The sequence below is a fragment of the Cyclopterus lumpus genome, chromosome 17 (assembly GCF_009769545.1).
Source record: "Cyclopterus lumpus isolate fCycLum1 chromosome 17, fCycLum1.pri, whole genome shotgun sequence".
Classification (NCBI taxonomy): domain Eukaryota; kingdom Metazoa; phylum Chordata; class Actinopteri; order Perciformes; family Cyclopteridae; genus Cyclopterus; species Cyclopterus lumpus.
In genome coordinates this window covers 15,373,384-15,389,173 of record NC_046982.1, presented here as the reverse complement: position 1 = coordinate 15,389,173, position 15,790 = coordinate 15,373,384, and the positions used below count along the sequence as shown (strand labels likewise).

At 41.3% G+C, this 15,790-nt stretch overlaps 1 protein-coding gene across 3 annotated transcripts; it reads right to left on the bottom strand.

Annotated features, from left to right (window-relative positions):
* Positions 1-3,817: 3,817 nt before the first annotated feature.
* On the bottom strand, positions 3,818-14,622 carry LOC117746373 (WW domain-containing adapter protein with coiled-coil-like). Of its 3 annotated transcripts, none has more exons than XM_034555453.1 (13): positions 14,265-14,622; positions 13,789-13,822; positions 12,974-13,163; positions 12,332-12,423; positions 10,764-10,879; positions 10,483-10,580; positions 9,967-10,245; positions 9,192-9,308; positions 7,473-7,621; positions 7,236-7,327; positions 6,531-6,714; positions 5,939-6,066; positions 3,818-5,344 (listed from the first exon to the last, which is right to left on the bottom strand). In XM_034555453.1, the coding sequence occupies exons 1-13, from the start codon at positions 14,303-14,305 to the stop codon at positions 5,275-5,277; spliced, it is 1,590 nt and encodes a 529-aa protein (XP_034411344.1). In that variant the 5' UTR covers positions 14,306-14,622; the 3' UTR covers positions 3,818-5,274. The 3 variants fall into 3 exon arrangements, with proteins under 3 accessions (XP_034411344.1, XP_034411345.1, XP_034411346.1); XM_034555454.1 differs by having other exon boundaries at positions 14,431-14,583; XM_034555455.1 differs by lacking the exon at positions 9,192-9,308 and having other exon boundaries at positions 14,265-14,549.
* Between the last annotated feature and the right edge of the window lie 1,168 nt (positions 14,623-15,790).

Sequence of the window (15,790 nt, the reverse complement as noted above, 5' to 3'; positions counted from 1 at the left end):
TTTTCAGGGCCTTTTAATAATGGCAGTATTCTTAAATGTGCTGCCCATGCCTCTGTTACATATCACATCGTAGACGGCTCCTCGGTTGAGATATTAAATCACAAGATAGGATTTATAGCACATCAACGTATTTGCAATAAGTGCCGATCCCGTCAATCCTCACACGTTGCCATTCTAGTGACGAAATGACAATCGACGGTAAAGGAAGTGCTCAAATCTTGATGACACACGTGTTTCATTTAGAGAGCCATGCGTACAGTTATGACACAAGTCCCACTCCCCTCACATCAATGTCTAAACCGTGTGAGAGTTAATTCAATTCAATTCAGTTTATTTTGTATAGCCCCAAATCACAAATTACAAACAAAGAGAAAAGAGTGAGAAGAGGAGGAAGAGGGTGAGATAAGAAAAGAGGCGGACAGAGGTGGGGATGGAGAGGGAACGGAGCTAATGGCCAAGCTCACAGCTGGCTCACTTGGATAAGTGGGGACTCATAAATAAACCTGTGACAGCGATAAATATAGTATGACTGGTCATCAGCACATTACCCACGTCCCCCCCAAGGACAGTGCTGGTGAAAGGGGCATCGCACATGCGGACTGCCCAGTGTCTCACGCACCGTTTACTGGACAAACGGAACACAGAAGGTAAGAGTAGATGAAGATGACCTTTGACCTGCGCTGGATGAAATGAGCAGTGAGGGATCGAAGACAGCAGCGATGGAATCTATCACTCACCTGATGTGGACATATATTGGTTCTTATATAAGGTGCAATGTTCTGAGCTGTCCCGTGGGCCTGAAGGGTAATATCTTGTCCATAGTGCCTTTGACAGAATTTTAAATTCATGCTGACATTGGAAAAATAGTTCAAACTTGTTTTACAGAAAGATGAAACAGGGCGGGAAAAGTCCAGTTTCACAAAAGTAAAAAATAAGTTTAGTTTAGATTATTTTTGCAAGATTTAAAATAATATACAAACATAACAGAGATACATATTATCACAGTGCAGGAAGAGGCAGAATGTCTACTGGGCTTATTTAAAGCCTGCACTTACATAATATTAAAATGTAACAATATTATAGAAAACACAAAATGAATATCCATAAGATTAGACTACGTAATATTGTTGACAAGATATTTTGGGCATTTTCCTATCCCATAAAACTGCTTGTTCGTCACATTTTCATTCATTTGGAACTGGTAACAATTGACATTTCTTCTCATATGCTATGAAGCAATTGGTGAAATTGTGCAAATACAAAAGTAACTTGTGATCAGGCACCACGACGAGGCCACTGTGGTTACTACTTGAAAGGTGTTGCCACTGGAAAAGCCAGTATTGCAACAACCAACGCAGAGGGAAGATACATGTGGGCAACATTTGTAATACAAACAATGCAGGCACGAGTTAATGCTGCAGAAGAAGTGGTGATTTCCAAAAGTTTTTCCAAGGGTGAAACAGACACAGAGGGTAACAACTACCCAGCATGCCTCTTTCTAGGATTAGACCAGTACCACAATGTTACCACGGATCCACATTAGTGATGTAGAGACTATATTTATTTTAGAGTCTGGCTGCAGATCTATGATGACATTGGGTTAACTTGTCATATTCATTTAAAATGTGTTTATGTAACTCTGTATTGCTGTTCATTCTGTACACATGAGTGATGACATCTATTGCATCTGTCCATCTGGGGAGAGGGATCCTCCTCTGTTGCTCTCCTGAAGGTTTCTTCCCTTTTTTCCCTGTGAAAGGTTCTTTTTTGGGGTGTTTTTCCTGATTCGATGTGAGGTCCTGGGACAGGGATGTCGTATGTGTACAGATTGTAAAGCCCTCTGAGGCAAATTTGTAATTTGTGATATTGGGCTATACAAAATAAACTGAATTGAATTGAATTAACTTTACTTCTCCATCAACATGGAAGTAGAGCAATTAAATGTGTCACATATCTTGAAATTAATTATCAGCTTTGACTTAAGAGGCAAATATAAATATTCTTGACATAGTTTAAACTAACGGGATTATATTAATACAATATGTTATATATATATGTTCTGAAAGATGGTTGCAAACACACACAAGAAAACTATTTGGAACAACCGGGTTTGGGGAGGGTTGTCAAACTGAGGTACTATGGCAGCTCATACGAATTGTGTTTAGCAGCCAAATAGATAAATGAAGTCCACTAGTCGTAGATCACATAATGACACAGAGGGGTTCTTAACTGTGTTTACTGCTGACGATGAAGCTGGAACAATAGAGGCGACTGGAGACCTCTTTGTAATGAGAGCAGCTCGCTGTAATCTCCGCGCCCTTTTAAATCTGTCTCTGTGTTGGATGTGAAGACCTAAACGTTCCCCACAGGATTGCTGGATCTCAACAACTGAGTTATTGTACTTGGTAAAAAAAATTAAAAAAAGAATATTCTAAATGGCATTGACAGTTTGCTCACGTTCATTTGAAATTGAAGGTATCAGACATGCGTATCAACATTAGAGGCAAATTAAAAATGTCACACATCTAGTTCTCAAAGTCAACAAGAATTCTCTGGTGAAGCATTTAGTTTGCTTGATATTTAAAAGAGGAACACTTCTGAAGTTCATTGGCGCACATTCTTGTTAAGTTGAATGATTGAGTTCATATGCAAACATAATTAGAGAAACATTGACACCAAAGCATATCTGCCATCTGTGGGGTGTCTCTGGTGATATGAAAAGATGTAGTGGTGTTCTCTTTAAACTGTCGGTTCACTGAAATTACTAATAACTATATATTTCCTCAGGTACCTCAGTGGTTTTAAGATATCCGTCTCTGAGATTCCTGCCAACACTCCGATACGATCAAGCTGAATGGATTTTGTGTGTTTGTGGCACTTCATTTTTGGACTCAAATTACAATTTATTGATTTTTTTTATTTTACCATTTTAATGCCGGTGTGGACAGGCCTTTTGTGTCAACTAGAGGGCACTCACAAGCTTAAACTCTTAAGGTCCTGCTCAGTACAACACTTGTTTAGACCTATCTACGTACAGGTAATGACCTCATAAATCCTGTCAGGCTATAATCACTAATATTGTCATCACTTAGAGAACACTAGAGTTGCAGCTCGAAAATGTATTTTACAGTATTAAGCCCAGCTGTAAGTATGACTCCTCTGAAAGAGCTGTGCAAGCAGGAAAAGCTGCCGAGGTGTTCTCACCAAAGGCCAAGTTCAATGTCAGATATCCCACTGCGGCTGAAATAAGTCAAAATAAGTTTTTTAATTATCTTGTGCTTTGGTCTTGTCCACCAGCAACTCTGTTTTATTATCATCTCTCATCTTTGTACCCATCGGGGGTATTACCCTAAGGGTTGGCCCGGTTTCATAACACGGGTCAACTCAATTCTGATTTCATCCAGCCTTCTGCTTTAGTTAATGCTACATTTTACACAATGACCTGTTCACTAATAGGTTTTTAATCTGAGAGAACAAAAACAACACATAAGCAGAACCAGATTCATGGTTAAATTGCACAGCGTCACCACCTTGTGGCCAAATATTGAGCTGCACTCCTTCAGACTCTGGAGTGCCCGGAGTGCATCTGTGCGACAAGTCATTGACAAAGTGCATGTCTGGTCCCAACGCACATACAGATGTCAACCTAACCCTCCCCTAACTGCATAATTACACACTTTAATTTAACAAAATTTCTAAATGAATAATTCATCGAATAATGTACTCATGGCATTCAGCGCACAAAAATGCACACGCGCAAAGACTCCTAAACAGATTCTAGACCCGCTTAACAGTGAGTAACAACTAGAGCAAGAGGTGTGGTATAATATTTTATTCTCATATTTTATGGAATACAAAGCCCCCAACCCTCCACCCCAAAGAGTGTGCACATCAGATCTGGTGGAAACTATAGGGACAAGGAAAAGAACCGGCCAGAGACAAAAGGAAGTTGCTTCATGGGCGTGGAAATGTGTGACTGCAATTAAATGTGTTGCTCAAATAAAAAGCTTACCCTCTCATCATGAATTAACCCTTTTAAAAAAAGCAGCCATAACTGGCTCGAGTCAGTTGATAAACGGGCTGCAGCCATGACGACTGAAAAAAAATAATATATATATATGATTAACAAAACACGAGTTTTCCATTTTGTAAAAATAAAACTTCTTTCCATTAGGACTACAAGGAAGTGTTCAATCATGTGCAACAATAATTTAGCTTTACATGACAATAGATTCAGTCGCCTTTCCATTCTTTTAGAAAATCTCTTGCTAAGCTGCACAACAGGAATGAAATATTTCCCCAATCTGACTGGGGAGAGAAGTAAAATGATAATTACACGCACAAAAGACAACAAATAGCGGAAGGGATAAGAAAACAGCCAGCAGGGCTGCAAATGAATGCAACCCTCAAATGTACTTGCAGCCAACCTAGGTCCAATAATGTAGGCTTTTTTTTATAAATGGCTCTGAAAAGAATCTGGAGTGTGTTTGATAGCTAGCCAAAACGCCCCAGTGAATCTGTACCACTGGAACCATGATGCAGAATCCCATTAAGTGGGACAAAATAACTGAAGCACATTTAAAGTATTTTCAGAAAAGGTCTGGCCAAAGGTCTTTGCTAATCTCATGACATGTAAAACGAACCAGCTCGAAGACACACTGGGATGGCAAAACCACGGACAAGTATAGTGAATTAAAAATAACATTAGTAACATCACTGCCATTGAATCCATACATTTCAATGAATGACTAAGTCCATTTCAGAATATTGGGGAACCCCAGAAATGTGTCACACCAATTATAATGACATGGCTTGTTTTAGTTAAATTTTCCCAAGAATGAATTGTAATCTTTTCCTGACCACTACACATCAAAACACACCAGAAAACAAGTTAACCCAATACAATACACACAATCCAAGGTTCACAGTCCGAGAAGGTGCTGTTTGAAAAGAGCCTCAGGTCCTCTATGTCCACGTGTTAAAGTGTCCGACTCGGTGAACGGGCAGTTTCACCTTTCAGCAAGAGCAATTCATGTGGTGGACACTGAAAAAAGACATTTTTAAAAAAAGAAGAGAAGAAAAGACATGTTCAGGATAATGGAGCTTCACCTCGCCAGCCACGTCTTTTATTTGTCTTCTAACGGCTGTTCTCAGTTGCTCTGGTAGGGAGAATAAACAGGCTGTAGCAGCTTGCCGTCCATGTCTATTCCTCTTCTTCAATCTGTATTTCAACCCATCCATCCATCCATCCGTCCGTCCATCCATCCCAGGTCCTCACACCATGTAGGAGTTCTGGTTCTTCAGCTTGTCCAGCTCTTTGCTCTGCTGCCTCAGAAACAGGATTCTGTAGTTGAAGAGAAAATAAGTCTGTGAATAATGGTTGGGCGACAATGGAATTCCCCTACTGATGAAATGGCTTCCAGCAAAACAATAGACAAAATGATCGCCTGCTCCTTCACACAAGGGCATGCTAAGACCAATAAATCAGATCAATAACTGGTAGGAACAGCCCTTGTAGAGTGTCGCCACCGTTGACTGTTAGGCTTAGATGTTGTAGTCTCGATGATTGAGGGTTGTGGGAGAACTTTCATGTCCCGCTGCTCTTTGTGGATAGAGTTACGTATTCTGTTGGACGGTTAGTTTTAAGATGGGAGCGGAGATTTGTGACATTTCTACCCGACGTGTGTATTACTCGGGCTGTACCGAATAGTTTGACACTTCATTCATAACGTTGACATTCAAATTCTTATTTATTACACAGAAATCATGCAATATTAGTCCTTTACCTTCACGTGTCCTCATCTCTGTAAATGTCTCATTCCAAACTTTTACAGCAGTCAAACTCAGACACACAAGTATATTTTTTGGAGAGCAAAATTCATAACTGCCATGGCAAAATTGAATTATGTCCTCATCGAAAATGTCCCAGTCGCCTCACCTCTGTTCCCTCAGTGTGGCTTGAATTTCGCAGACTCTGACCAGGGAGCGGAGGTTTTTCATCTCTGTGCAGATCTCAGACATGTACAAGTTGCCCATGTTGTGGATGTCCTCCCTCAACCGAGCCGCCTGACGGAGAGGAACGAGTGCTTGTTGTCAAGTCATGACTGGAGACTTTCAAATCAAACAAACATCAACATTTCATCGATACTTTGAAAACATATATAAACACTGGCTCACTGATTTAGAATTTATCAAAACGCATCGAGCTGAAGGGAATAAACGTTTCACAGAAGAATGGCCATCACAAGGACCCATACTTGGTCTTGACAAAGCTTCCAACCACAACTTCCTCTGAGAGGCCACGAGATGAAAGCTTCGGAAACAACAAGTGAGTGGACCCTGTGATGACATTCTCTTTTTGTCAAAGACTTAAAGTCTACATTTGAAGCCGGCATGTCAATGAAGCCGTTACGTTTCAGTCGCGGCGTGATGATGCTAATGCTAGAAAATGCAGTGGTTACTCACTTGTAACACTCTGAACAACTGAACACTGCTCTGTAACGTGTGTACATCTCTGTGGTGGACAATACCTGTTTCTCTGTGTTCTCTGAAGGCCATCCTTGGATATGTCTGATGAGGCTCTCATCAAAATGAGATGCCAGGGTGGGGGTGAAGGAGCCGGGGGTGTCGGCCTGGGTTTGGCTGGTGCTGGCGGAGGGGACATGGGCCAACGCAGCACCAGATGTGTTTGATCCCGTACACAGAATCTCTTGGCTGAGGGATGAGACAACTGATTACCGAGGTGTAGACGGTGTAAATAAATCCAGCTGCAGCTTCCATACTGGTGAAATTCTGCTGTTTGGGCATGTTCGACATGGATACTATGGATAATCCAGTCCATGTGCATTTCTTTCTCCCCATTTATTATCACAGAATATCTCAAACACTGCTCATCCTATTTAGATTAACATTGGGTGAATAAAAACCTCACCAATGTATTTAACCATGTCATGAGAAGTCCAAGTGAGGCCCTAAGGTAGTATGAAAAAGAACTTAACATACTTCTGGGAACTACATCATTATAAGTAGTGAAGGCGTTATATTTAAAATTATAATAATTGTAAAAGTATGTGTTCCAGACAGGAAGACGTCTTTGGACTAACAAATCAACTGTGAAACCTGACCTATGCTGCTATTGTAACATGTTTTTTGTAATTCAGATTCTTCTTGTTTTTTTATTCGTTTACTTTACCTCCGAGCTAATTTATCATCGCAAACTAAATAATGTCTTCTACCTTCTCTGCTGGAGAGTTCTGGGGTCCTCTGGGCGCTTCTCTGCGGTCTGAGAGGGGGGCACTGATCCTTGTTTACCTGAAGACATGGTGCCCTGGAGACGGAAGAACAGACGGCAAGAGACAAATAAATATGAATGAAAACAAAAAGAGGTGAACCAGACGTTAGTCATAACAGAAAAAAGTACTCCTCCATTCTTCAATTTGGACTTTCCTGTTACTTTTGGTTCTGCGACTCACCCTTGTTTGTGAAGATGTGATGCTGCCAGGGTGCACGCCCAGAAGTGATTTCTGGTTGCTCTGTGGCGTTCCGTTCCGTGGTGAGACGTACGGCCGCGGTGAAGATGCATCAGATGTCAGGGAAACGGGGGACTGACTGGAGTGCTGGGCTGAAGGGGGAGAAGAGGTTCATTACTTTCCTTTTGTTTCAATCGTCTTACACAAATACAGAATGTTAGCCGTGATAAATACCAAGAAATTGGAAACCCAAAGCCTGCAGTAATTTCCATGCTTGGATTGAAGAATAGCACACATACGAATAATTAGTTTAGCAACAAAGTAGCATCAAATCTGACAACAAGCAATTTAGAAGGCTAGTCATAATATGGTTTTCAGCTCAGGCTTGTGTCAACGTTGTCTGGCTCACTGGTTGTGATTGCAATGCAACACATCTTCTCTTCCAACAGAGGGGCCTCATTAAAATACATGGGAGGACATCTTTTGTTTTTCCCACAGACAAAGTCACTCTGAATAAACCCTTAAGGCATGCACGCAAATCACATGCATACAATGAAAAAGTTCATTGACTGAAGGTCAACAACAAATTGTGTCTTACATTGCATTAAAAAAAATCGGATTTGCAGGAACAAGAGAAAAAGAAAACAGTTTGTGTAGCAGATGGTGTGAAACAAACTGTGGTGCGGTCGCAACAACCTAGAGCTGAACACGCTTAAAACCGTGGAGATGACAGTGGACTTTAGGAAAAGCCCCCCAGCACTGCCCCCCCTCATCATACACAACACTACTGTGTTGGCTGTGGAATCCTTCAGGTTTCTGGGATCCACAATCTCCCGGAATCTGAAGTGGGAACCCAACATCAACACCATCATCAAGAAGGCCCAGCAGAGGCTGTACTTCCTGCGCCAGCTTAGGAAGTACAACCTGCCTCAGGATCTGCTGACCTTGTTCTACACCGCAGTCATAGAGTCTGTTCTGTGCACCTCAATCACTGTCTGGTTTGGATCGGCCACCAAACTGGACAAGAACAGACTCCAACGGACAGTCAGGTCTGCAGTAAAGATCATCGGTGCCAACCTGCCCACCATCCAAGACCTGTACACCTCCAGAGTCAGGAAACGGGCAGGAAAAAATCACTGCAGACCCCTCACACCCCGGATACAAACTATTCAAACTCCTCCCCTCTGGTAGACGCTACAGATCACTGTTAGCCAAAACCTCCAGACTCAAAAACAGTTTCTTCCCCCTCGCCGTCTCACTACTGAACAAATAACACCACTGTAGCATATATATACATATATATATTTATATTTATATACTTTAAATCCCTGCCCTTCTTGCCCTTCTCGCACTCTCCACTTCTTCTTGCACTACTGCTGTGCAACATTCCACAGCCACTGTATATTTGTTTGTCTGTATTGTTTGTATTGTATTGGATATTGTGTTGTATATTTGTATTAAGTTGTATACTGTATTGTATTGTATTGTGTTGTATATTTGTATTAAGTTGTATATTTGTATACTGTATTGTATTGTATTGTGTTGTATATTTGTATTAAGTTGTATATTTGTATACTGTATTGTATTGTATTGTATTGTATTGTATATTTTGTGTAAGCACACTGAGAGTCACCTTACCAAGTCAAATTCCTTGTTTGTGCAAACTTACTTGGCCAATTAAACCTGATTCTGATTCTGATTGTGACAGCGAGGCGGCCGTACCTTGATTGGAGTGCTGAGCAGCTGAGAGCAGAGCAGTGATGTTGAAAGCAGGTCCAGCAGTGAGGAGCTTATGAAGCACAGACCGCAAGGAAGCTTGGGTGACAGCAGCTGCCAAGACTGGAGGGATGAAAGAGAAAATGTACGCACACACACACACACACACACACACACACACACACACACAGTACACAGGTGAGTTCACAAACACGCACAGTAAAGTCAGAAATCTATAAAAAGATGTTTACCGGCACAGGAGTCGGTTCATGTACGTGTCATTTTACCAGCAAACAGCTATTAAACAACGAGCACACATTTATGTCAGCCTAATAGCAAGAAATTCGTCATCAATGACAAGTGCAAGCCCTGGTTAGTAACCGCGTGACATATTCACTTTTTTGCCATAAACGCAGCTGTGTGCACAAATACTACCGCACTGGTCGGAACAAAATAAGACAAACTCTGTTTGCGGTGGTGTTTGTAAAAAGACACAAAACTCTTTCACACTAGTCCTGTTACGTTACATTACGAGCGACTCTGCAACATTCTACAAGTTATTTTCAATGAAAGCCGGTGCCATGAAGCGACAGGCTTGAGCCGGACACTTGTTGCTGCGTGACTGGCCGTGATACACTCCAAATCAAAGTAGAGCTGGCCTCCAATGACTGGGTGAAGCTTCAAACAATCAGAGGGTTTTGTTTCAACTAAATAAGATACTATGGAAGACGGCCATGTTCAAAGTGACACCTTGTGTTCCTCTGATCTTATGTTCACTCACCCTCGTTGAGTTTAGCCATGTCCATACTGCCGTTATTCATCTGCAGAGCAGCCTGCAGCGCCGGGAGGAGCTGATGCAGAAGGGCTGGGTCCTGCAGCAGTGCTGGTGACGGGGATTGGACAGACTGAGGCACCTGCCCCGAAGAGGAGGAAGAGGATGAGGACACGGCGGAGGGGGTGGTACCTAAAGCACCAGGAGCAGAGTTCAGGCTCTGAGAAGAAGAGGAAGAGGAGGAATGGCCGGAGTTGGATGCTGTGGACTGGTCCCCTGATGTGGTCTCTGTGGAAATGAGAAGAGCAGGAAAGCAAAGCATTACTTAACACAATATTTGTCAGGGGGAAATGTGTGAGCCAGACCAACATCGTAAATTATATGTAAAGAAAAAAGAAAAAAAAAAACTGTCTGTATATAAATGTATTCTCCAGAAAAGTGATCAACAGAAGAAGCTAGCTATAATGCTGGACAGGATGTCCATTTTAAAACATTAATTTGGTTTTATAATTCTCCCAAACTTACTTGTTGAGGCTTTGTCCTGCAAGGCCTCTTGTCTGTAGTCCATGTCCCTGGGGAAACTATTTGCCGCCATCTTGACTGGGTCTTTCTGTCGTTGTTCCCTGAAGCAGATTAAGGAGAAAGCACCGGTGACAATGTGCAGGATGCAGGATTGCGGTTAGACTCTGTATCCTAAGCTAATGATATTCTGCGAAGACCGGTACCCTGCGTGGTCTAATGTATGACCCTGCATGAGAATGAGCAACTCGATGCGTGTGTGGTAATATCTTTTTAAGATGGCTTGCCTCTCCAACAGGTCCTTGGGCTTCTCCCACTGGGAGACCTCAGTTCTACAGTTGTAGTAGTACTTCTTCCCAGAGGAGCTGATGTGTTCTGTCCAGTCATCTGCTGGCTCCTGTTGCTGAGAGAGATAAGACAGGGGGGTGTTATAAAGACCAATTTCTACATTCGACTTTTAAAAGACTAAAGACAAAACGTATGGTAACATATGATAACGGTTCGGAGAGTGCCCATCCATCAAATGTTACAATGTCCCAGTCATTGACATTCACTATCCACATGGTGACTTTCGGTAAACATGTTTGATTTCTTAAGCAGCTCAAACTACTTTACAACAAACAATCGAGATCACAGGAGCTGGCCACAACTCTCATGATGTTATTTTGACATTGGAAATTTGTTTGCAACAGTAATATTGCTGGAAAAGTTGTTTGAGAGATGTTATGAAAAGTTGAAGGATTGAAAAAAGCAAGCCGACAGCAGACTTCACATTCCCTGCGATGGAGTAAATCATCTCTCAAGCCTTAAATGTTCATATACTTGAAAAAATGGCAACACTTTTAAAAATGGTAACACTCCTATAATAATATTTGTATGATTTCAAAAATCATCACAACATGAGACAATGCAAAAGTAGCATTTCATATGAATTAAGTATACATGAGTCTATGTTCCCTTAATAAGTAAGCATACGTCTTCCTTTATTAGGTCAGCCTCCTTGACTTTCCACCCTCAGTAATGGACAACAGCTTTTCAGTATGGATTGGAGATGCTATGTTTAATATTCATGTATATGCCAACCATTCTAGTCATTACCAAAAACCACAAAAACAGATTTTTAATTGCAGTTTACAATTTTAAATGTACTCCCGACAGAAACGGAACATAATATATAACTTTGAATGTTATGGGTGATCGGCTACCCGGAGTATAGCATAGAGGTGGTGAGAGGGGGGCTTTGATAAAAAATAAATAAAAAACAAACAGAAGTTATTTTAGCAGCAGCTAACGGCTAATCAAAGTGTTCTGGGCCTTGGCACCTTAAAGTAGCGCAGAGAAGGGCAAGAAGGCATACTTATCAGTAGGCCCACAAAGCAAAAAATCATCTTTAATAACTTAATCTGGGTCTCTTAGTCTTTCCCTGTGTGGATTTAATGATGGTGAATAAATTAGGAAAAACCTGCCTTTTGGCTACACGATTGTCACAGTATAGCAGTTTACATTAACAGCATCAGTTAGACGTCCTGTATTTATTACGCTGATGAACCCATGTCCAACGAGACAATGATGAACATTGAGTATCTCGCTTCACTGCTCAGTTCAACCAGATACTGAGTGAGATACAATAATTCAATATTGTAATGAGAAAGTCTAAAATCAAATGCACCCTTTTATTCTATGAAAGCATTTATACATGCAATGTTGTTGAGTCCAAAAAATTAAATGTCTGCACAGCGAGCGAGAGAAACGCCTCTAGATATTGACCCAATACCGTGTTCCAAAGCAGTGCAACAGCAATTTGTAAAATAAATGCTGAGGGTTTATCAATAGATAACACTTGACCGCATCTTACCCTGTCTGCAGGCTTGCTCTGAGTCGCATGCGAGTCGGGGCCATGGTGGGAGCTGTTGTTGTGAGAGTTCTCCTGAGGAGAGCCGCTGGTCCCTGAAACAAATCCACTCATCAAGTCACAGAAGACGTACAATGTCCTGCAGAGGACTGAATCTTAGGAACAGCTGCGATTTCCAAATAAGAAACACTCTGAGATTGTTTTAGGTTAGCATTTTTCAAATTCACACAGCAGTAATAGCTGTAATGTGATCAGATGGCAGTGAGATGACAAAATAATGTAAAGTTTCACTTTGTTCTCCATCAAAGTTTCAGGGTACATGTTTGGCTTTTTCTCAAACTCTGCACTCACATATGCTAAAAATTGATATGGGTTAAAGTGCATATTTGACAAAAGAACCACACAGTATGTCAGAGATGAACAAAAAGTATCAGAAGACTCTTTTGATCTTCTGATATGTGTGTACAAAATTGATTACAGAAAGCTGAGGCTGAGAACCATTAGCTTGCCTGCATCCACAAAGATATGATTTTCTTTTTCATTTGTCTGACAGTATTGCAGGACAAAGATGCTGCCTTTTCCTTATAACAACCCTTCAAGACAAAACTTGTAAGGCATTTGTAAGATGAACAGATCCAGCCTTACCATTTTTTCCTCTAACTGCCTGAGAGGTTTTTGCCTTGCCATGCCCTGTGCCGTCTCCGTGTCTGCTGACAGGACTTTCGTCTGAGCGTCGCAGCATCTTGAAAGGGGGTGTGGGGTCTGATGAGCCGTCGCGCACCTTGTCATAGCGGTGAAGGCTGCTGGACTGGCTCTTTGGCTGAGATTTATGGGTCTAGATTGAATAAAGTATGTCAGAAAGACTTGTTGGAATGGGTAGTTTTGGTCATTTTTTCCATATTTTGTTGGAATAAATATTTGTGTGAAATGTGAGTGTCTGTAATAAATATTACAATATGAGTGGAGAGAAAAGGTTATTTGCCTTTCAGCGTTTCATGAATGTAGACTATAGGAAGCCATTGGTAATAAATGTTAATTGTCTGAATAACTACATGTGTGTAAAACCTGTGTCCTATATTGACAAGGTTGATGCTACATCACACCTACAACACCCATTTAAGAGCAACAATAAACAAACTGCCACAGCAGTCACAGAGCTTCTAGAGATAGTTTTGTAAAAGCCATGTAGGAGTATTGGTAAAAAAAAATAGTCAACTGTTAATGTTAGTGGTTTATTTTTGTATTATTAAGTGGCAGTATAAGTGGGAGATTAACTGGAGGAGTAAAGGAGACTCAAACCATAGACTTGAAACTGTGTCAGGCTTGAGCAGGGTTCCTGCATCTCCAACATAACTACATTATTGATAAATTCATCGTTCTCATGGAGAATACTACACCTTGATTGGCTATGTGAGTGGAGAATAAGGACAGGTGACTGTTAACAAATACGTCTGTCATACCTGATAGGATTGGGAATCCCTTCTGTCGTTGCACCTGTCAAAACATAGAACAAACAATATAGTCAGGCAGTTATCATTTTAACTGATTGTATTACTATAGCGCACTTTATGGGAGATAACGTTATTTAACTGCTGATAAATAACTGCCGTTAGCTAGGTTAGCTTAATATGCCACCTTAGCAACAGCCGTTTGCTCAATATGTCCCTGGTAGAAAATAACAGATCTTGTTTTAATCGCATCGTACATACTGTGGCCTGTGCACTAACGGTAACCATCACCGCGTCAGTTAGCTAACGTCTCGTTCAGTTAAGTAGTTACTCGATAAGCTAAAGGAAATATCCGGAACCTGCTAGCTTGTAGCACTGACAGCTAACGTTAAAAGCTAACGTCACAAACAAACAGCACCTATTCCACAAAAACAATAAATAAACCCTACGAATAACTTTGTAAACGTTGTAGTTTGTGCTTAAATTACCCATCGCTGACTCTTGTTGGTTTCCTTGCATACATCACCATCAAGGCCGTGGTGATGTGTGTGTGTGTGAGGGGGAACCGTGGCCTGCTGTCTATCTGCTCTCAGTTCTCTTTTCTTCGGCTTCCTAATGTTTGGGTTCAATATACTCTACCCAACAGATACCTACAAGCCGCGCGCCGAGCACCAGCACTGCATAGCGGGTGGTCTTTATCGCAAACCACCCTCAGTGCATCGTCTGACATGTAGTTTGAGGTATACGCTGAGATCGGCCGATGTTGCTCAGCGAAAAGCAGCGGAGTCAGGAAGAAACGGCGTAGACGAACTCCTCTGTGAAGTTTAGCTGAAAAAAAGAAGTTCCGGTTGTATATTTCAAATTAAAATTATTATCAATGAGGCAACTGCTCCGACCTTATTGAGGAAAGTATTATACAATGAGAGAGTGTGTGCCTTTGTGTCCCTTTTTTATTTTTAAAATGTATTTTGCCATTCTTTATTTATGAAATTGTACATCTGTTATTGTAAGAAGCATTATAAAAAGAAAAAGAAAGTAAAGAAAATTACCACAATGTACAAAAATGACATTAGTTATATGTGCTTATGGCGTTTTAGACGACCCTATGGATAGCTATATCCCTGTACAGAAAAAAACATGATAATTAAATGATATGCTAATTATTACAAGAAGGGACATTTTTGGGTAATGAAAGGTGACTTGCCTTTAAAACATATTTAATTTGTTCTAATTGTTGTTGGTACATCGTAAATAATATTTATTCTTTTCTTTTTTTCTGCATGACAAAGCAGAAGAAAAACACTTCACGACCTCGTTATAACGAATTTAACATTTGTTTTCACATTATGGAAGTTGTAAGAGTGCGCTCTTATTTTGAAGTAAGTCGCTCTTTTTCCGACAAAGCCGTGAGTGAGGTCATCTCCGTTCACTCCACTTTTTTTTACAGCAATGGCGGATCATGCCTCTGTGCCCGGAAGTTAGCAGCGAATATTACCAGCGGCAGATGAATCCCACTGCTCTTCTTGCCTAGACACGCCCTTCGTAGCATTCAAGCATTGTGATTGGTCAATACCATAGAGCCCTTATACAGTTTGTCGTTCCAGTGGAGAGAACTGACGAGTCGTTAAATTGTTCACACCAACACTGATTTGCTGTCGACTGTATTGTCATGGTCTGGTTTATCTTTGTTCTTTAAACTGTGGGGCGCGCCCCTCAAGTGGGGCACCGAGGTATTACAGGTGGGGCGCGGGGGGGCAGTGCGGAGAACTTCACATATTAAAAAGTACGTGTAAATATTTACGCTACGGTTACGGCGTGAACAGGTTACGCATGCGCATGCGCAATCGCGACGTCCAAGATCCTTTGGGACTCACGTGTAACTTAGTAGTGTGCTAAATGAAGAGCTCGTTAGGCTTCTGAGCATTTACCTGACAGAACACGGGCTGAATGGGAGAGTTGTGTGGGTTTCTGCACAGATAGTGCGCAGACCACGGCAGGGAAAACGAAGGGCTTG